General features: G+C 41.1%; 1 protein-coding gene across 1 annotated transcript in view; it reads right to left on the bottom strand.

The window, feature by feature from the left end:
• The window catches only part of ADAM22 (ADAM metallopeptidase domain 22), a 122,969-nt gene that overhangs the window by 71,279 nt on the left and 28,444 nt on the right, over positions 1-23,246 (bottom strand). The window contains exon 4 of the mRNA XM_009888969.1: positions 3,429-3,495. Coding sequence (XP_009887271.1) covers positions 3,429-3,495 — 67 coding nt within the window. The remainder of the gene's footprint in view (positions 1-3,428; positions 3,496-23,246) is intronic.

Genomic DNA, 23,246 nt, shown 5'->3' with positions numbered 1-23,246 from the left:
GGTCCTCCTCAACTGAGGGAAAATCTTCCTCTCTCCAGACCTTCCCCCTTGCCTCCAGGGTATGGGATTCGTGAGGGACAGCTTTAGCAGTGAAGACCGAAGAAAAGAAGGCATTCAGTAACTCTGCCTTCTCTGTGCCTTCCACCACAAGAGCATCCATCTCATTCATCAGTGGGCCTACATTTTCCCTAGTCTTCCTTTTCCTATTGATATACTGAAAGAATCTCTTCTTATTGTCTTTAACTGCAGTGGCCAAGCTGAGTTCTGATTGAGCCTTGGCCCTTCTAATTTCCCCCCTACATAGCTTTGTTACATCTTGATAATCCTCATAAGATGCCAACCCCCTTTTCCAGAGAATGTAAGCTTTCCTTTTGTTCTTGAGGTCCAGCCAAAGCTCTCTATTTAGCCAGGCTGGTCTTCTTCCCCGTCGGCTCATTTTTCGGGCCACGGGGTTTCTCCCTTTCCCTGCCCCCCTCTCCTCTCTGAAGCATCCTAAGCAATGGCAGATCCATGTGTCTGTTACAGCACAGGAAGTTTTACTGGAGGGAATGGAGAGGGGGAGGAGCGGCAAAAGTAGTTATCAACTCCACACTGCATGTGAGCCAAAGCAGGCATCTGCTTCCTGTACACATTCATGCCTGTAACATTCCCAAACTGCTGAGTGCACATACAGCTGCCTTCCCCCAGATATCCAAAGCTCCTGTCTTCTCCCGTACTACTGATGGCACAACAGCAGCACAGACAACTCACATGTTTGTGCAATATTCCTGCACTGAGAAATGCAAGGGTGATATACATATGTATTTTAAAATACACCTCTCCTTATGTCACTAAGAAGGCCAAGAACAGAGGAGGTCCTTTTGCTATATAAACAGCCTTGCTCAAAGCCTGCAGCTGGCAGTGGATGGCAGATGGACATTTTCTTTCTGTCGCTGTTTCTCCCACCGAAGCAGCAAGAGAGATGTTGCCAGGCCGCCTCTGTTTCTGCCTACAGCCAAAGACAAATCACACAGAGGTGGGTGAAGAGCAGCACGTTGAAGCAACTGATAGAAACCTGGCTCCATTCTGAAATACCTCTTCTTCTGCTTCTGCTTAAGAACATGCTGCGTAGCAGAGTGCATATTTTGGGATTTATAAGTTGCACCCTTTACTAGTTATTTTTAAATAAGTATCTAAGCAATCTACACAACCCTAAAATCTAGTATAATAATTACGTTTTGCCTGGTGCATATTTTAAGCACCAATTTAAAGGTGGGTTTACCGGTTATGGTAAACAGTTTCCACAGAAATTGAAGGTAGTAAATCACCATCATGAAAAATTCTTGTATTTGCAGTAAAATTTTCAAAACATGTGATCTAAAACCAGAGTTCAGTTTCTCAACTGCGAAACAGATAGTGCTGGGCTTTTCAGAAATTGTTCAACGGATGAACAGGGCTCTCCAGGCAATTACAGGTGCTCTGAAAAATACTGGCTGGTCAGAGGGAACCAGTTTATTTTTCAACAGCTATAGGGTACTGAAATTAGCCTCACTCAGTGGCTGGCATCAAAATGTACTTGGCAGCCTGCACTCTCCTAAAATCTTTTGATATCTGAACTTTTCTGAAAATGTGCCCATGACTGCGGCCAAGGGGCTCTTCTGGACATTTTGTCACAGCAGCTGCTTCCCTCTCCTCCCATCCCAGACACTCAGATGCAGAAAAACAAGCAAAAATATACATCCCCCTTCCTGGCATGCTTCTGTGGGACTGCTGCCTGCCGAACTCCTGGAGCAGAAGATGAGGAGGGGACAGAAGAGTCCCCGCTGTGCCCCCCAGCCACCCCTGCACCCCTGCCTGCAGTGTGGAGAGGGAAACACACCACCAGAGCAGCAAGGTCCCTCCTTTGCCATGCAACCTCACGACCCTTTCACTCCCAACTCAGTTCATCTCCAGCAGCAAGGTCAATGCAGCGACGCTGGTCCTCTACCTAAAGCAGATTTGAGAGTATTAAGCGAGGCAGTGACAGCCATCCCTGGAGGTATACCACAACCCTACACTGCAGCTAACTGAAGGGGAAATAATCTCTAGGACCCTAGAGACTGGGAGATGTTTTGCCCAGAAAACATTTTATGACCCTTCCTCTGAAAGGCCCCATCCTCCTGTCTCTTCCCCATGCAATTAAACAGTACTTATATGAGAAGAGCCACTGATTTCAAACATTTCCTTGCTTAATTAAGGCTTACTCATCAGAAACAGATTTGTCCTCATTCAGTGATGGGACTCGGATAGATTAACTTAGCTAACTTGCATATATACCTTGAAGCAGACAAATGGATTGTTATGTTCTTATTAATATCAGCTATTAACTTTATTTCTGCTTTGACTCATATTCTGAATCTGAGTCAAGACTTCTTGATTACAGAGCATGGCTGACTGAAAATTAGTCTTTACAATTTAATGGAAGACGTATGTGTTTGCCTCAGTCTAATAACGTATGCAAACTATTATCAGAGAGTGAAAAGAAAGCAGGTTTCAAGTTTGCAAGTGATAGAAAGGGATAAACCAAAGAAAACATGTATTTTCAGCTACCCAGTAGCTAAAGGATTCAGTTACTCGGAGGCTAAAGGATTGCTTTGTCTATTTCCACTTCTGCATTGCAGACGTTAACACATTTGTTTCAGGGTATTTAGGTGATCTCAGATTTAGTAAAAGTCTTTGGGGGATTTTAATAGAATGTAAACTTTGAACAAAATTTGACCTGATAGGCAAACAAAGAGTTTCCATTATGTGTGGCATTTACATTCATGCTCATTTTATGTAGTCTACAGCAACTTTATACCTGATGTCTACAAAATATTGTCCTAACAAACAGAAGGTCCTCAAGAAAATTATCCCATCTTGCACGCAAATAACAAAACACTCCTGCAAAGGCAGTGAGACATTTCACAAAAGACAACTGCAACAAACAGGATCTTGTAGCCATCATGCCAACAAACATTCAGAGAAAGAAACACACAATTTGAGACAGTGACTAGATATTTGGAAATATTATACAATAAATCTTGATATTCTCAAACTTACAAAGCTCATTAAAAGCAACAAACTTGGGGTTTAGTACAAGGAGGAAATGCTAGCTACCAAACTAGAAATATTTTCTTCAATAGGCATCAAAAGTAAATTATATTTACTAGTAAAAAGAACTACCATGTATAAATTTTTCATGGATACCATTTTGATATCAACATTAATGTAGTAAATTTACCAATAAAGTTTCTTTGTCGTGTTTAAAAAGCTGAAAAGTTAGAAGACACGAAACACGCTTGCCTCAGAAGAGTAAGACAAATCACCTGAAAAATCAGGTATCTTTCCTTTCAAGAGATTGACGAGTTTGCATTAATGTCAAAAGCAAAGCAAATTAGAAAAGCAAAGCATAAAAAGGAAATTCTTACTTTAACTTCCACCGTCTTCCCACCTGGCTCGATATGCCTCTCAAGATATTCAGAAGACAGCAGGTCACTGCAAGAAGAAGAAAAAAAGAACCATAAGCCTCGCGCATGTGTTCTTGCACTCCCTCTCAGCAAGGACTGATTAAACATTTACATTTGAAAAGGGCAAAACCTGCAGGATACTTTTCCTAAAATTTTCATAAAAATCACTGAAACAGCCATCTCCAATGGAGTTACACATTGCATGGGATACATTGATTTTTTAATACCAGAAGGCGGGACAAGGAAAGCTAAGGGGGGTTTTCTTCATAGAAGGTTCAAAACCAGCCACTGATAATGGTTTTATTTCAAGAGACTTTTCTATTTGCCGCCAAAAGCAAACAGTGAGGTAGCTAGGTGAACTTTTTAAAATAAAAAAAAGAAAAAAGCAGAAGGATGAGAAATCAGTCAGAGTTACTCCTGCAGCAGGCAGTATCTGAGGGAAAATGGCAGCAGCCTCCGACAGACTCCTAAGGGCACAACAGCACTATATAATTAAATGACCTTGTAATACCAATATGGTGAGCTCAGGATCAATGTAACTGGGTAGGCAAAGCCATCAACCGCAGGAGCTGCACCAGAGTGTTGGCTGACAGCCAGTCCCACTGTAGGCGCTGAGGCAGGCGGCAGGTGCCATGCTGCTCTCAGGTCCCAGGACAGGCCTCCATCAGGCCCATCCCTCACCCTGGCTCTACCCGCAGCCCAGCAGCTCGAGCAACGTCAAAGGAAAATGCTCTGGGCAACAGCAAACTCAGCCTCAAAAGTACACAAGGCTTTGGAACAAGCACTGAAGAGAAAAAACAATCAGACCTCAGGCAAACGTATCTAAGTTAAATCCATGCTGTATTTATCCAGACTCTTCACACCATACTTCTCCCTCGTCAGTTATTTTTCTAGGCAAGCAAATCATCCACATCAGAAATTTCACTAAACATTTTCAAAGACTGCAAAATTTTACTGAGATTAAAACTGTAAAAAGATTTGGTATCGTCCTGCCTAAGAGGCGATTAAACTGCAAAAGATAAAGAATTGGTAAAGAAAACATGAAAGAGGCGTGCTGACTGATGGGACAGGAGGCAACGAGCGCAGACCTTCTCAGCAGAAGAGACAAAATTGAATATTTCTCCTTCAAACACCAAAACACCCAGGCGAGGAGAACTGACCTGCTGCGGGAGGGGAAGGACAGCAGAGTGGCACCCAGGGCAGCAGCCATTCACCTTTCCAGAGCTTCTCCCTGGCTAAGCAGGCAGCACAGCCATGGACTTTCTTGCTCACGTAGGCATTGGTGATTGCCCAGAGCGAGCCCCATGCAGGACAAGGTCGGTAGTATGGGTCTTTCCATCAGCCCTACAAACTGCCAGCTTGGTATTTGCATTAATAACCCAGGCACAAAAACCAAGAGTGCTCCAATGAAATATGCTGATAACACTAAGTTGGAAAGTACGGGGAAGAAAGAACATGATTGAAAAAACTCCCACAGGAAAGAGCTGGATGATCTTCAGGAAGGGATATTAGAAATAGGATCAAATTCAATTGTACGAACAGCAAATTTATGCACTTAAGGGCTGCAGGGAATTTTTATTACATTGTTTTGGAGGGCCTGGTTTATAAGGAAGAGAGACATGACTGCACTTGTTTCTGGCAAAATGATTTGCCAGATCAATAGGGTGTCTTCCTGAAAAACACAACTGTCATCCCAGAATACATTAAAGAAGATATATTTCCAGGCAAACTGAGGTAAGATTAATACCACTGTCCAAAGGAGACCTCTTTTCAAATAGTGCAAACAGGTACTGGACAGCTTTGCTTCAAAAGTTCAATTACCCGGAACCACAGAGAGACTCCTGAGATAACCAGGGAATGGAAAGCTGCTGAAGTCTAGCAAAAAAAAAAAAAAAAAAAAGAGTCGTGAGGGGATCTGAATGCACCAGGGTGTATACACCAACATGTAAAGGTAGCTAATTAGGCTACAGAAGATGCTGGCAGAACCTCAAATGTAGATGGACTGTCAATAAGTCAATGGAAACTGGATGTTAAAAGAAAAAGACTTTGCATCTAAGTGCAAGCGACAGAGGCAACAAAAAGAGGGATGATAATAGATTTCTGAATGGGAGCATCCATGGGACAACTGTCCATGGAGCTGGTGTCCCCTCAGTCACAGTGAGTTCACAGCTAGTTGCTGCTGAAAGCAGGTCTCAGTGTCCCCTCAGCAGTGAGCATTGAACCTACCTTGTGTCAGCACGAGCACTCATCAAAATACTCTCGGTGTCAGAACTAACAGTCATCAAAATAGTCTTGGTGTCAGTACTGGCACTCATCAAAGTACACTTGGGAGGGTTCAACAAACCCATGGTTTTGCTGCATTTGGTAATTCCAAGTCCCTTACAAAGAGGTACGATGAACCCCAGAGCTGATGCAAGGGAGGGAAAATATCTGAGCAGCTGTAAACAGGAAAGGAAGAAAGGGCAAGCAACTCCTTCAGCCACTGCAGAAGCAGCGTGACCAGCTGCCCCCAGATTCGCCCTCTAGGACCCCCTTAATTCTGGTCAGGCCCATACACCTATATTGATGCTTTGCACAGCAGCCTGCAAGTGACCCACTATTCAGGAGCACCTAAAAGAGATGTTGTTGTCTGAGTTACTGACTACAATCCTCCAATTCCTCTTAGAATTGAGCATTAAATATTTAGGATACTCATCCACCTGGGGGAAGCTCAAAGACTTCTATAAGGTCTGTATGTCTTTTCCAGATTTAGAAATTTAGACAGGTGCTCTCTTAAAATGTATTTAGTATAGCTTGTTGAAGTTAGAGATATAGTTTCTCAGCATTCATTACACTTTTTTTCCAGCAAAATTCTATGCTTCCCTGGGTTTACTAAATCCACTTCCATAGCTTAGGGCTCTACTTTTCCTCTCAGCTATTTCTGGGGGACTCAGTTAAACTAAGATTGTCCTCCTTATTTGATGGCCACAAAGGGTTTTGTGCCAAGGAGGATGCAAGAGATTGTAAAATGTAAAATACTACAGTATACAGTACAAAAGACAGAGATCAAACGGAATGACTTAACTCGGAAGGAGTTTACAGTTGTATTTGGACAGATGACAAGGAGAAGCACAGGATCTTCTCATGTGGGTCTGAAAAAATTATTGCTTTTTAAAAGATACTGCCGTTAATGTTTTTATGTTCTGGAAGATTGTATGTTATGTTCTCAAAGATCTGGAAATTGTGTCTGGCGTGAGAAAACAAAGAGATTGATCATTCTCTGCCTTGTACAATGCAAGAACTAGGAGGTAATAAAAGAGGCCAGAAAGCTCAAAACTAATATAAAGAGACCTCTTCTGGCACAGCCATTGGTTACAACGTGGAACCTCTTGCCACAGGAAAGCATGGATGCTGGAGGTCTGTACTGGTTCAAGCTGGGAATGGACAAGTTAATGGACATAACTGAGGGCTGCCAAATGCACAGAAATTGTACCTGACTCAGAAAGTCTTGGAGTCCTAGAAAAGGACTTTGAGGAAGCCTCATACACACTTGTTCTGCTCTTCTGCTCCTCCTTCAGCATCTGCCTTGGGCCACTAGGGCAGGACAGTTGGCCAAGTGCCCCTCTGACCTGACCTGGGCTGTTCTGCCTGCACTCTGGCAGAGCCCTGTTTCTCCTGGGGGTTATGTAGCGTCCCTCAGCACCCAACTCCAGAGCTGCCGGTAGTCAGTCAGCTGCTCTTCTCCCACCTGCCACCCCTTTGAAGGACATACCCAGGTAGTTCAAGTTGTGTTTATTTTCAAAGTAGGCCAAGAGAATAATTCCTGAACCAGTCCATCCATTTCGTCCTCCTGCTCGGTCCCTACTTTCAGGATGAAAGGGCTGGAAACGGCTGGGGAGCCACTGGCATTCCCCTGCCTCTCAAGATGTGTTGCAGGTGCCTTGGTTCCCAAAACAAGCCTGGGTGGAAGGGAAAATGCCATGGGGTCACCAGCCCGCACAGCTCCTGGGGACCGAGCCCAGAGCTTACAAACAGATGACAGGTCTAAAATTTAAAGACATTTTTAAAGCCTACCCTAAGTAACATTGCAGGCAGCGTATGTCCGGGAAATTTTTATCAGTAGAAAAACCTACAAATTATGCCATGTTTTGCTTTATTATTATTATTATTATGACTCATTGCACAGAAGATATCATAAAAAACACAACACTCTTACAGATCCAATAATGCAGTCAGTGCTATTACAAACTAAGCTGCAACTTAATAATTATACACAGTCTTAGAAACTTATGCCAAAAGATATGCTTCTCTCATGAAATCACCTCATAGGTGGAGTAATGTTTTGCCTTCAGTAACAGTGAGGTACATAACTGTGTAATTTCAATAAAAAACGTTTTAAAACAAAAAAGCTATGGTGAAACACTTATGAAACACAATGAACATTATTTTAGCAACATAAGACACTGCGTATTCAGAATTAAAATAACACACATTTCAACAAAAATCACGTAACCCTTTCCTATTGGAGAGATAAAGTAGGAATAACTTAGCTTGTCTGCCAATCTATTCTATGAGCCATCATTGCCAGTTCAAGTAGCAGTTTTGGAATTAATTATAAAGAAAATATGAATGTGAAAAGGCAACAGATTGTGAATAAAATCTTAGAAATACTATGGATGCAGAAAATTACAGCAAAAAAACATCTAGACTATAAAAGACAATATTGCAGAATGAGATTTTCAGAAACATTCACTGAGGTATTGATACAAATTCTTTGAAAAGGTGTGGCAAAGACCTGCAAATGTTAAGACCTAAAAATAAAACATTTCACAGAAAGCAGCACATGTGATCTATGGCTTTTACAAGGAAAAAACAGTTATGCTAATAATAGCAATTCTGTTTTCAGAGGTCTGTTATTTTTAAAATGTACACAAATCAAGTAGTGTAGTTTTGTTTACAGCAGCATCAGTTTTTCGAGCATTACGTAAGGTCACAGCCATATGAGTCCATCCCATAGAGACCTGATAGCACAAAGGCTAGAACAAAACACGAGCAAGCCCCTCTCTGCTGTTCCAGCTCTCACAAACAGTACACAGCAGGAAACAGCTGGGGAAATTTTCTTACAGAAGAGGGCCCTAACTAAGGAAAGCAACCTTATCCAAGATCCTGCATGTAAATATGCTTAAATTCTACCTTGAATTAACTGTAGCACTTGTATATGAGGATTACCAAAACAAAGCCAGGATTAGGAACCCAGAAAAACAGATCAGCTTTGGAAATAGATGGGTTCCCCAGCAGAAAGAGGCTGCTTCAGGAAACAAAAAGGGGGACAAAAAATGGGGTGGCAAGAGAAAAAAAGGACAGAACAAGTCAAGTGTTAAAAGAAACAGAAAGAAAAAACAGGAAATTAAAAAGCACTTCGACTTGAAAGAAGAAGAAAGAGGCCATAAGACTTGGAAAAGGGAACAGGTTTGTATTTGAATATGGGACTGATAACAAACTGGGAAGTATCCCTGGAAATGAAACAGAAACTTTCATTTTCAAGAAGAGAGGGAAAATGCCAACAACCAGCTTTTAAACAAAAATGAACTTTCCAGATTTAAGAGACTGTAAAGATGGAGTGCCTAAAAGTTATGGAAGAAAACCAGCAGAAACTATAGGGAACTCTTTAGAGGACATAGGAAGAATCACAAACTTAAGAAAGGTAGTACTAAAATGCATCTTTCTTGGCATATCAGGGTTATAAATGAGAGAAGTGACTCTGCTTCATGATATCCAACATCGTTGCTGTGTCTCCTTGGACACTGTGGGAATTCTTTATCATTTCTTCTGTCTCCACAACTCTCCATTATGTACACCTGAAATTTCTGATTAAATATGGTGCCAGACAAGGACATCAAATGAGAGATCTGAGCTGAGATGCATTACTGGTAACGAAGACAGAGTTTTAGCTGAAATCAGCAGAAAGGCCTGGATAGGTCGAATGCCAGTAGGAAATTGTCAATAGACATATGGAGACATTCAAGAGAAAACAACCGGTTCGGGGAAATGATGGAGACACTGATAAGACAAAGATGCCGTATGAACTGCACAATTAATGCTAACCCAGGTTGCGGGAGCAAGATATCAGAAGGGAGCCTCCTGCAATATCACGCTTGAGAGGGCTGCGGTAAAAGAAATGGGCACTCTTTGGGTGCCAAGCACATAAGGATGAAGAAACTTCCCATGAAATGAAAGATTTTCCCCCCGTGGTGTACATCCTCTACCAAATAACCTGGAAAGGTTTAAATTATAACTCAATCATATATGGGAAGTTATCCCCCTCAGGGAGGGAATCAGATTCATATAGGAATGGGAAACTACTAGCATGTTGCTTTGAGAAAAGTGCTGAAAGACTCCTTTCATTAACAGGACTAATAGCAATGGAAGAAGTAACTAGGTGAGGTGATTTTTTATAACAGCCCATATTATACACCAGGGAAGAGAAGGCAGGTTGATGACTATCATGAAACAAGGACCAAGAAAGTGGAAAACTAGATTAGAGGGAACCGAAGGGATGTTTCTATCTGCCAGTCAGTAAAAGTACAAGACTATTAGCATTACCTCACATTACACTATGGTCCTAAAACATTTTCAGTATCAGGCATGAGCTAACTAAAAAATACAACAAGATAAACTCAAAAAAGCCACTTAGCGGGCAGATTTTTGTATCTGACTAGCTAGGACATTTCAATTCTCCTTTATCCTCATGCCTACCCAAACACCTTCTCTTTGCTCATACGTGACCCTGTCCTTGCACTTCAGGGGAGATTAGCTATCTCCATACTCCATGAATCTATCTGCTTTAATAGCCACAGCTCTAAAACTTTCATCCCCTCCTTCCCCTCAAAAGAATTGCTGAATTTCTTTTTATGTGGACAGTTAATTCAATGACTGTATCTGTTAAGTTAGCCAAATGGACTAATCAATCAGAATTAGGTAGCTTCTCTTAGATGCGGCAGCAGTTTCCACAGCGCCTACTTAGAGGAAGGAAAAAACAACAGAGTAAAACAAAGCCTGCTTCTCCCTTTTTTTTAATACTCTCACTGTCCTTTTCTGTTCTTGCTGCTTCTAATATGAAGGGAAGAAAGGAGAAAGTAATTTCTTACTGTTTCTACTCCTACTGACTATTTATGACTTTCTCCGAAAAGAAATTAGGAACTTACAAGTGGGTTTAGTCCTCAAGGGATTATACACAAATGCTGAGTCGTACCTAATCTCAGTCCTTTCCTGGAGCTCAATTTCACATTTGAGTAAAAGACAATGATACACAACTTGAACCTCTGATGAAATTTCTTCCAAATACTAACATTTGCTCAATTTTTTTCCTCTCCAGGACTTCTCTCTTAGATCCCTAAAGCCATCTGACTTGAAAATGCACTTAGTCCCTTTATCCCTTAATTTGCCTGTGGGACACAATAGTAACTGCCCTGCACCCTGCTGCAGACACCAAACTGCAGAGCAACTCTGCAGCCCTGCACAGGGCCCCCACCTCTAGCATCAGAGATGAAATCTTACGGCTCTGGTTTACAAACAGCATGTGTTTGATTTCCTGGACTGGCTTCATTTCTTAATGGGAAAAGGTTTAAGCAGGTTGAAGATGTTCTTGCTTAGTTTCACTAAATTCCTATTACACACATGGTTCCTATTATTAGCATAGAATCATAGAATGGTTTAGGTTGGAAGGGACCTTGAAGATCATCTAGCTCTAGCCCCCCTGCCATGGGCAGGGACACCTCCCACTAGACCAGGTTGCTCAAAGCCCCATCCAGCCTGGCCTTAGACACCCCCAGGGATGGAGATCCACAACTTCTCTGGGCAACCTGTTCCAGTGCCTCACCACCCTCAGAGTGAAAAATTTCTTCCTAAGATCTAAGTCTCCCCTCTTCCAGTTTGAAGCCATTACGCCTCATGCTATCACTCCATGCCTTTGTAAAAAGTCCCTCCCCAGCTTTCCTGTAGGCCCCCTTTAGCATAAAAAAGGAGAGGGGACACAACAAAAGCTGCAAGGAAAACCTGTAAAGCAACAGTGGTAGTTTCAACGCTCAGGCTGGTGTGGCCATATCCTGATACTGGACGTGCCTTCTGCATGTGAACTGCGCCTGAAGAACATCCAGCTCTCACTGCCAGCAGGCACTTTGTTGTGCCACTATTCACCTACAGTTACTATACCACAACCTTTTTGGCCCATCCCTTTCAACCTTTGCAATTCAGTTTGATCTCCTCTTTCTAAACGACCATATGGACAACTTTGTAAGAAATTACTGTAAATGTGGCACATACTGATGAACAGATAATGACTGTATTTTCCAGGGAAAAAACTAAGAGTTTATACTGAAGTTCTGCAGCTAGGAAGAGAGACACTTACAAACTAATCATTTACTTACTCCTATCACCACACGTTTCTTTCCACTATGTTTTAATGAAATATGAATACAGCTCCCTATCCCAACAAAGTAAGACTAAGACAAACCTAAAGCAGCTCTGAAATCGCAATTTCAGATTCTATAGTTATTGCAACTTAAATAAAATCAAATTATTGTTAATATTTCTTGCATCAAATTTCTTAATACAAATATTAAAATTGGTAAAAAACATCTTATACGATACATAATGATTTTATTATTATTATTATTTTCCAAAAAAGCATTTTAAAACATTTTGTGGCGCAAGTGCTGCAAAGGGCACAAATTCAATACAGCAGTTAAGTAATTCATCCTGCTGGTGATGGAGGGAAGGTGATTACAGTCTTCTCTTTCAGATAACAGGAAGATTTAATCTACTGCCCTAACAAGGAAGCTGCACCCCCACACACAGAGATTCTTCCCAGTATCCAAGGGGAGCACTACTACTCTAGATACTGTAATGATAAACTAGAGACTTTAACAAGCATAAAGAGTAGACAGCAGTTGTTTGCAAGACTCTTGTCAGGCAGAAAGATGAAATAAGATTCTTCTAGCTCTAAACTTCTGTTTTCACAGCCAGAGTTGAAAGCAGTCTGGGCAAGGTTCACTTACTCTGCTCCTTACCCAGTTTTCCGTACAGTACTGATGGCAACGCAAGCGTCAATAAAACTTCACTCTGCTTTTGTTGTTGAATAATTTACACCAGTATATCTTCAGGCAATTACTTTTTTATCCCTACAGAAATTTCAAAAGGAGTCCTCTTAAAATGAGCAGATATTTTTAGACCATGTTCATACTACTACTACAAAGCAGTTTCCTCAATGCCGTTCTGATCGCACACTTGTTACTTTAAAGTCAGGATAAACATAGTTAATTTTAGTATTTGAGAAGATGGTAAATTAATAATGAAGGGAAGAGGCAAACACATGAGAGGCACAGCCTACACATTCTCCTGTACAAATCTACTAGTGTGGTCCAATCCTAGTTTTTAATATGCCTCTTCATACAGTCAAGCTGTTTTATACTATATAGAAAATCACTTCCCAAGTAAACTCATTTGTGATTGCCAGCACATTTCATCTCAACTCCTTGTTCATATTTGTGTACTGTCTACAAACACAATATTAAAAGAGAAAAACTGCAAAATTAAATGCTTAAGTGTTATAAAGTATCAGCCATCTCAAAGTGGCCCCAACGTGACTTTATGCTACTAAATACAAGCACATACATTTTGCACAGGATGCCTGTATCATCTAGCGAATAGGTGTTACTAAATATTTTTATTTGGCACCTTCCTTCAAGATTTGGCCTCAAATTTTAGTTATGTATTCATCATTTTGCCCTGGAGCAAATACACAAATTATTCCTGTACTCACAGGCATTTCCATGATGCTCTCTCGAAGTATTTGCAAAACACAAATACTGAGTCCTCTACAGACTGACCCTCGGGAGACTAGGTGTTAGCGTTTTCCTCGATACTAGAAAGCTGTAAAGTATCTGTTTGGTTTGGGTGCCCAGTTTGAAACTTCACAGAGACCTATATTGTAGAACCACAGCATCTTTTTCATCGTATCTCATTTTAGATGTGTCCTGCCCTGTGCTGCAGTTAGGACAACTCAGGAGCTCTTGGAGCTCTTCAGAGCTGATCCCAAGTGTCCTGCTCACAGGGTGCCCAAAGAACAATGAACAGTCACTAGGAGCAAATGGTGAGAGCACCACTTTGGGGGATGCTTGTCCAGAGCTATGCAGGAAATCCCTGTTAAAGGGACCTGGGATCATCACTTGCTTTGCACATACGCACTTCCCAACGCAGTAATGGGTAGACTGGGACTGTCCAGTGAACTGCCTCATTTCTAGCACAGCCTTGCTTCACTCCCAGACTACCTTACTTTGGCAACAAATAGCATCTGATTACACAAATAAAATTAAAAAAACTTAAGCTGCATAAAATAGGAATACAAAGGAGACAAATTATGCTCTGCCCCAGCTCCTGCCTGTTTCATCATCTCCTTCCACACTCCCCATTGCTGTACCCACCTCCTCTGACCTCAGTACCCCTCTCCCTGGTCACATTCCTCCTACTCCTCTATTCCCCAGCCCATCACTTCTTGTTACCAACCAGCATTCCCATGCCACTGCTTTCCACTTCTGCATGATGCCAAGAAAGACCAGCAAAGGAGTCAGTATCTCTACAAGGTTACATTTACAGTTTGGCACTAACACTGAACACATCCATCCTAAAATGTGCATCCTTAACAACAGCAAAGCTTTCCCCTGCTGTGCTGTCATTTCTTTTATAAGCACTTAGGATGTTCACCCCCTTACGCTCATGATTACCTGCTGTTAGAACCTGCATTTTATTCTGAAATTTGAAATGCTGCTCATGCCCCAAGAATTCTTTACGTAGTAATCACCAAAAAGAATTATTTCTTCTAAACAGTGTGCATTTTTATATCATTAGCATTAGCATATAAGAGCATTAGCATATATGGATTGAAAAATGACACAGAAGTTTGGTTTTGTTGTTAATCTAATGAATGCATCAACTGTTCAAGTACCTGAGATGTTTCAGAAATGAGATCAGAAAAAATGGTTACCACTACTTTTATTTTTGTTCACAAAACGTGAACTTTAGGAAAGGGTATATCTGAAAGTAGCTTTAAGTCAAAAGATAGCAAACCTTAAATCTAGGAACTAACTAGTTTCTAGAAACTATTCTGATGGAGACAATCTGCTAGGATTTCAAGGAGATAGAAATGGGCTTGAAACTACAAGGACATTGAAAAAATCCTGTTACTGGTAGAGGAGCTAAGGAAAAATGAGACATGATGTGAAAAAGATCTACAATGGCAGGCAAATTAAAGAGCAAGAAACTGAAATTACAGGTACCTGCTGTAGTACTGTAATCTCTCTTTTGATAAAGAAGATCCATTTTAAGAGCACAGAACATTGTGGGGATCGAAGTCAAAGGTCTCACACTGCATTTGTGGGTGAGCCAGGGTTTTAGCCCGAAACAATGCAAACAAATCCAAGTGCACGGTTAAGGGAGACAAGGAAAGAAGTCTCTTGAAGATGCAGTCTGCATTACTGGGAAAATACCACAGAATATCCACACATGACAAATGGCACAAAGCTTCGTGAAATAAAATTCATGGCTTGTCTTAAAAATGAATGAATAGTGGGAAGACAAGTGTCCCTTAACGACCGAATCCTCAGGAGCCAGATTCTGAGACAACACTAATCACTTAAGCCACAGTCCAAGGAATTATCACAGCTCCCCAAACTTACAATCATCAATCTTCATTTAGCATACACAACCGCAAGAGAACAGCTAGCTAGAGAGACAAAAAAATCCATTTCCTAACGCTGTTCCAAGTCAGATTTGTCTGGCTTGCCAGACGGCTCTGGCATTGCTTATGACCCAGCAGGTTACTTTGCCTCCCTGTGTGTTACCTACCAGTAAATCATCCTCTCTGCACTCAAAAGGCTCTTCAGTTTGGAGAAGAGAGGATGAAGTGAGGGTGGGGGAATATGATAGAGGTTTACAATATCGTGTGGGCCATAGACAGAATTAATGCAAAGCTGTTATTCACCTAATTCCACATTGATAAAATAAGGAAGTACTCGAAAAAATTAAAAGAGCAATTTAAAACAGATCAAGGAAAGCACTATGTCACACAAGTTGTGAATCTCTGCAACCTCTTGCTACAGAAGGCTGTACAGGCAGATAGTATCAGAAGGTATCTCACAAAGGGATTAAAGTCATGGACAACGGTTCATAAACAGATACTAAAAGGTATACGCAGGGATGTGCTTTCTGGCATCTTTAATCAAACAGCCATGGATGTTGGGGGGCTGTGTGGAACGGCCCCTGAAAGTGGCCCAGCCCGTGTGCTCTTTCACAGCATCTCCCATTGCCAATGCCAGGAAAGATGGACCATTGGTATGACGCAGTTTCATTTCTTTTGTGTTTAATAGCTGTCACTGCTCCTTAGGGTAAAATGAATAGAGTAATCTGATATTTTAAAATTACCTTTCTGTCCCAAGTCATTTCTTGAAACTCTGAGAGAAAATATATTTGTGCTTACAGGACGCAAGCTATTTTCCACATACCAGCACAGGATTGCTTTTAAATACGTGGTTCATATCCACATCGTGCAACCTAGAATAGCTGTACAGAGCAACAGTGGTCAGCAGCACCCTGCTAGCTACAGCCATTGCAAAGACTGCTCAACATCTGTAGCTGGAGATCATTTCTGAAAACGCAGCTTTGATAGTTTTCTGTCTGCTGCTGCATGGATAAGACTATGATTCAACACATACTGACAATCCTACAGCAAAACACCTGCAGGATTCAAATATTTCCCCCATTTCTTATCATAGGTATCACATCCCTCCTACCCTAACACTAGCTTTGCTCCTCTATATACAAAACTCCCCATCTTCACACTCCTTCAAAGACAACCGAACTCTATTAAGGCCAGTTACGCTGGTAGGTGACTTAACTATGACTGCTTTTTTAGTAGTAAAAAAGACAACAGGATGGAATCCCTGGCACTACTAACGGCGTTCATATATCCACCTAACTTGGTGCATTGATTGGAAAAAAAAGTTCTAAACAAAACCCTGAGCTTTGTAGCTGTTTCACTCATATAGCATTGGTAGAAGTTCTCATCTGATGCTCTGCTGCTACCATCCATTTCTTATATACATATATATCCTCTATATATATACACACACACAGATCCTCTATGTGCTATACATCCCTATAAATTTATATAGGATATATTTTACATCCCTGGGAGGCATCTATCAACAATACACTATGCATTATACATCCAACTTGCTTATTTGACTTCTCTTGCTCCTTCACCACACATTTCTCTAACCCTTTATGCTCATGTTTCATGTCCATCCTCTCTTAAATCAGGACCAATCCACTGTCTTGTTTGCAGAATTGCCTGTTTGGAGAATGCTAGCTCAAAATTCTTAAGATTAGAAAATCGCAGACTATATGCTCTCTCTCTTGACTCAAAACACAAACCAAATTGCTTTAATCCTGCGTGCCTACTGATGGGTCTAATGTGCTAACAGACATTTTCAGAATTTGACATTTGAGCCATGCTCAAAAATAAACCACCTGCAACTTTGCATGCTGTCACCTAAGCAATGGCTTAAATTTCAGAGGATACGTATCCCAGGATGGAAAAACTGGCAGGGTCAAAGCAGACCCAAGTATATTGCATTCTTCCCAGAGGGTCTTAAATCTGAATCACCATCTCCTTACATCTCCAGAATGCATGCCACGACGATTTCTCGTTGTGGGCTTATGCTGCCAGCAAAGACTCAAAATTTTATTTTTGTAATAATGCAAATCCTAATGACTATTTTGTCTTTTCCTATAACCTCTCATCTTTCAGTCATGATATGTCTATAGACAGGAAAATTATATGCCCATTTCTAAAATGAGAATAGATTTCTAAGAAGTATCTTATTTATAATTATCTATTAATCTTATCTATTTTTATCCTAAAGTATTCTCTTCAGGATGAAAAGGGATCTTAATACTTGAGCACGCAAACTCCAGTTATCGCTTTTCACAGGACAAACCTCTTCAATCAGAGGTTACTCACCCATTCTTGGTTTTTTTTTCCATTATTGTCACATTTTCTGTAGGTTGAGCACCCACCATCTCAGCTCCGTAGGACTCAAAGAATGGTATGCTTTGCCATTTGGCAGCTATCTGGCATTGAACAGTTACGTTTTGAACATGGCACAGCAAAACACTACAGTGATGGTGCAAAGCACATCTTGCAGATGGGGCTAAAAGATGTGACTATGAAAGCAACTCTAGTAGATACAGAAGCGGGGAAGCGGGCAGGAGCACACTCTGCCATTCTGGCATATGCCTTGTTTTCCTCCAAAGGGCTCCAACAGCTGCCTCTCTGAACAGCTGAATATAACTAAGATGAAAAGGTAAGTCTGCTTAGAGTGAATTTTCACAAAGCAACTGCATAGCCAGATGCTTATTCATTAAAAAAAAAAAAAAAAAGAGAGAGAGAACGTCTAAAGGTGCAGAACAGCTGCAGACCCTTTTAAATGCTATATAGCAGTGTGGTAGAAAGCCTTGAAAGAACAAAAGAACTGCCCTAAAGAGCACATAGTAGAACATATTCCCTCAGAGCCTTTGACTCAGGTACTCTGAAAGGCTCCTGCCGCACAGCACTTGACCACAAGGCCTCTGATAGCCAAGAGTACCACTGTTGCAAGGCAAAGGGACAGGGAATAGAGAGCTCAGCATCACTTCTGAGTGCCACTGTCCTTCTTGCACGCCTGTCCTTTTGCCCACCCAAGGGTCCACTCGCGTATCAGAACTGAGATGCAAAACACAGCCAGCTAATGGGGTCTGCAGCTGGGAGCACATCCAGCATCTGTAAAGCCATCCCATGAGCCATGGACACAGTCATACGCAGATGGCTCTAGCTGTGATCTGCATCTAAGCGTGGCACTGCCTCTAATGAAAATTTTTGTTCAGTGAATGATGAATTTGAATTTGACCAAGCATTTATACAAGAAACCTACTTTCATCTCTCCTGTCATCTTTGCTTGGCATCTCAGTGATGTGCTGACACTGTTTTAACAAGAGAACTGCTTCAGCTCCGCACTTGTCCTCATTCTGAGTTAACCTGGTGTCCTAGAGGAACCTCTGCAGCTGAGCAAAGATAGAAGGACATTTTAAAGAGACAAGGAAATCACCCACCTCCTTCACTCTGTTGAGCCACAGGGAAATGGTACACCCAGCTGGGAAGCTGGTCCCTAGGGGATCCCCCTCTACATAATCAGTGGAGAGAGCAAACAGTTGCTCATGATGGCAGGACGTTGCTCTCCTGCCAGCCTCCTGCCCTGACCATTCTCTGCAGGAGCTCATGCTCTCCCTGCTGGCTACAAAGAACCTGGGAGATCAGCCTCCTAAATTAGGTGCCTATGTTCATCGTGCCTGAAAATCAAGTGGGAGAACACCCGCCGGGGAATACAAACCAGCGCCTCAGTGGAGGGTTCAAGAGCCTCACACTTACAACAGTGCTCACCAGTTCTTAAGGAACATCGTCATGAGTGGTTTTGTAAACATTAATTTAGATGAATAGCACCATGGTTTATACATATAGCTCACGCTGACAAGCACACATTCAAGATTGCATTCTCCTCTTCAGTACAAAAATGTATGAGGATATCCTTACTATCCTCCTTACTACATATTTCTAGAATCTTGCTCAATACTTTAAATTATTTATGTTTCTAAAAATAATCCTTCTAACATGTCACGTGTTTCTTACAATAAAAATGATATTTAAGACTCCAGTTCTACAGTGCAATGCATTTGACAAGCAATCATCAGGGAGGCTAAGGTGGCTTGTAGAACAATAAAAAGCCTTCCAAAAGCTCCACATAATATCACAGAATTTAATGCTGAGCTAAACTATAAATTAAAGCTAACCAACCTTCAAGCATGCAAATGGTTTTTAAGTTAGAAGACTTTCAAGGTGTTTATATATACATTTATTTATTTTTTAATATCTGTCTCTCTAACCCAGAGTTCTTCCCTTACAAAAATAGAGACAGACATATTTACAATGATACTACCAATTAATCAATCCAGTAATGTTTTTTTTTTTGTGGGAATAGTTTCAGTACAACTGCTAAACACAGCTGGTATGACTGAAATCTGCAGCGCTCTATCTTAATATTTGGAGATGAGCTTTAAACAGAAAGTTAGAAAAATAAATATAGCTGTTTCTTAAATCACAAAGACATACATTGATGTGTATTTCTTTACCAGCTAGTTAATTCTGCATACAGCTCTCAGTGTTTGCAGAGAGGTGATGTAATCATAGAATCATAGAATAGTTTAGGTTGGAAGGGACCTTAAAGATCATCGAGTTCCAACCCCTCTGCTATAGGCAGGGAGCCCTCCCACTAGACCAGGTTGCTCAGAGCCCCATCCAGCCTGGCCTTCAACACCTCCAGGGATGGGGCATCCACTACTTCTCTGGGCAATTTGTTCCAGTGCCTCACCACCCTCACAGTGAAAAATTTCTTTGTAGTATCTATTCTAAATTGACCCTCTTCCAGTTTGAAGCCATTACCCCATATCCTATCACTACATGCCCCTGTAAGAAGTCCCTCTCCAGCCTTCTTGTAGGCCTCCTTCAGATACTGGAAGGCCACTATAAGATCTCCCTGGAGCCTTCTCTTCTCCAGGCTGAACAATCACAACTCTCTCAGCCTGTCTTCACAGAAGAGGTGCTCCAGCCCTCAGATCATCCTCGTGGCCCTCCTCTGGACTCACTCCGACAGGTTCCATGTCTTTCTTATGCTGAAGGCTCCAGAGCTGGATGCAATATTCCAGGTGTGGTCTCACAAGAGCGGAGTAGAGGGGCAGAATCTGTGACCTGCTGGCCACACTTCTTTTGATGCAGCCCAGGTTGCAGTTGGCTTTCTGGGCTGCAAGCACGCATTGTCAGCTCATGTTGAGTTTCTTACCAACCACACTCCCAAGTCCTTCCCCTTAGGGCTGCTCTCAATTCATTCTCTGCCCAGCCTGTATTTGTGCATGGGATTGCCCCAGCCCATGTGCAGGACCTTGCACATCTCAAACACTAATTGCCATAACCAGAAATATATATACTTTTACAGAAAAGATAATTCAAAAGTAAAGTCCATAAGTTTAAGGGGTGCCTTAACAGGAATAAATGCATTTTCCCTTTATATTTGTTTTGTTTATAGACCAGTGTGGTGTGGAGGTGGAAATGACTATGCTCCATAGCAGTTAGAGTGTACGAACAGATAGCAAGATGTCTGAGATACCTCAGATGCCCTGAAAATATATTTTTCATTAGTGCTGGTCAGGAATATCCAACAAATGGCTTTTCACCAAAAAAATTCCTCCAACTTTTCCAAAGTGAAACTTTAATCAGAAGTGCAACAGTTTACACAAAATCTTGTTTTCAAAACACATCTCCATATAGCCAAAGACCTGCACAACCCTGTACACTCACATTCGAAGCTCCGATTTGCTTGGTTCAGATAAAGGAGTATAACTGGAGTACCTATAATAAGATGTGTACCCTAATCATCGCTCCTCAGACTATTCTTGGGTTGGCATCAATTCCGTCATTTCCACTCTGTGCCATACAAGGGATTCATTGGACCAAAGGAAGCAAAGACAAGACTAACTGAAAAATGTCAGTATACCTCAGATATAACAAGCTTTGCTTTAAGTCTCCTGGACCTATTATCAGTTCTCTTCACTCTTTGTTCCCAAATTGACATTTTCTCTCAAGAACCTACACGTGAGATATTTTGAGCTGCTGAGCATTCATTGTATCTGTTAACAAAGCAGAGGGTATTAATACACAGCACTTTAGAAAATTAGTCTATTTCTATTTAAACAACAGGCTATGGATTGAGCATTTGAGATCGATATTTCTGAACAAAAATATGTAAGTGTTAAAACATTCAAAACAAGAGAATAAAAATGTAGAAGAGATCCCCAAAGATATACTTAAGTTTCATGGAAACTCACTTTGTGGGAACACATGGTTAAACCCTATGGCAGGTAAGTGATGCACTGTGGAACAGGTGAATTCCAGCTCTTCCAACATCTGCATCATCACCTTACACAGAGTTCAGGCTTTGCACAACAACTTAGTATTTTGGGTTACAATAGCAGAGCAAAGACCTGCTACCACTTCTGCATTACAAGAAGTGCCTGGCATCATTAAAATCTACTGACCTTACATTTTCTTATGAAATATTTTAAAGCGAAATGAAATTTAACAGAATAGAACCCTTTTCTAAATGCAACTAGCTTTATCTTCATTGAGGTGCACAATCTCCGGGATATAGACAAATTTCTCATAGAAAATTCCAGCATTTGCAAAGCTCATTTCATTTTGGTACAACACACTGCAGCTTTTCATTGTGGATGGCATGAAAAATAACGCAGAAACCATCCAAATATATATGGGGTTGTATTTTGTATTGAAATATTTGAGTTTAAAATCTCTTCAAATTGAACTTAATTTAACATCAGAAATACTAGCAAACTCCTGAAATGCAACAATACATTCTCTACAAAGTCTTAATCCATATATATACACAAATACATATACACAAATAGTATGTAATTAACATTTATTTAAACAAATTAAAAATAGAGTAGATGTGTTCTACCTTAGCTAGAGCATCCTTTCATACACTATTTCACTCTTTAACAGCTTGCAGCCTAAAATGCTCTTTAGAGTTAAATAATGCATTTGCAGAATTAATATATAATATCGGCAGGAAGCACACATTAAGGACAAGGTGAAGAGAGGAAACGTTTTCAACTTAGAATGAGGTAACCACAAAAGCAGGAGCTGAAGAAGTGCTATTCCAGATATTGCGAGCCGCTAAAGATATTTTTTTTGCATACAGGATGATGATATTGTTGTGAGACATGAAGTTCATACTTCAGTCCTCGCAATGTGAGCATGCACAAAATTAAGGTGCCCAATTTCCACCTAAATGAGTAGGAGTCAAGGGCACTCAGCCCCTGAAAGAACAAAGCCCTCCAAGATGAGACACCACTCACACCAGCTTAATTTCAGATTACAAGAACAGGTCTATAAAGCATAGATGGGTATGCACGCCTGAATCCATGTATGTGCTTTAGCTTCATTCACAGAAAATGAAATGGAAGGTGACACTTACTCAGAAAATGTAGACTTACATTTGCTACTCGAAAGCACTGGTGTGCAGTAGACCACGGGAACTGCTCCTTTAGGAGCAAGGCAGAACCCCAGCCTTGCACTCAATAGAAATGATGGTGAAAGGACCAAGTATTATCTATACTATCACACCATCACCTCAGAAAGGTGACAAAAGGTGTGGAACTGCAAATAAACTAAAATGGCAAGAGACAGGAGCAGAGGGCAAACCCATTTGGTGTCCCAGGGGTCACCCCATTCCTAGCTCCTCTCACCGCCACCCTGAGCGAGGTACACCCTGAAGCTGAAGGACACCTCCTAAGCTATCTGATCATCATTCTCCCTCCCCTCTATCTAAACATAGTCCAAGTAGTTAAAGGCTTTTGCCCACAGTATATTGATATAGTTCTGTCCAGTATTATAATTTTGTACCCCTGAAATAATTTCATTTCATTTCCCAGTGTATTTTAAAACGCACAAAGTACCATACAGTAAAAGCTCAGAAAATTCTACATCGTTACCATCTTTGTAGTGCTATAAATGGACTATAAATAGCACACATGCTTTACACTTTTACCAGGACAGTTTCCGTTCACTAGTGGTAATTC

The sequence above is a fragment of the Charadrius vociferus genome, unplaced genomic scaffold (genome assembly GCF_000708025.1).
Source record: "Charadrius vociferus isolate BGI_N301 unplaced genomic scaffold, ASM70802v2 scaffold297, whole genome shotgun sequence".
NCBI classification, from domain to species: Eukaryota; Metazoa; Chordata; class Aves; order Charadriiformes; family Charadriidae; genus Charadrius; species Charadrius vociferus.
The sequence above is the reverse complement of the archived record's forward strand: the minus strand, read 5'-3'. Positions and strand labels throughout refer to the sequence as shown.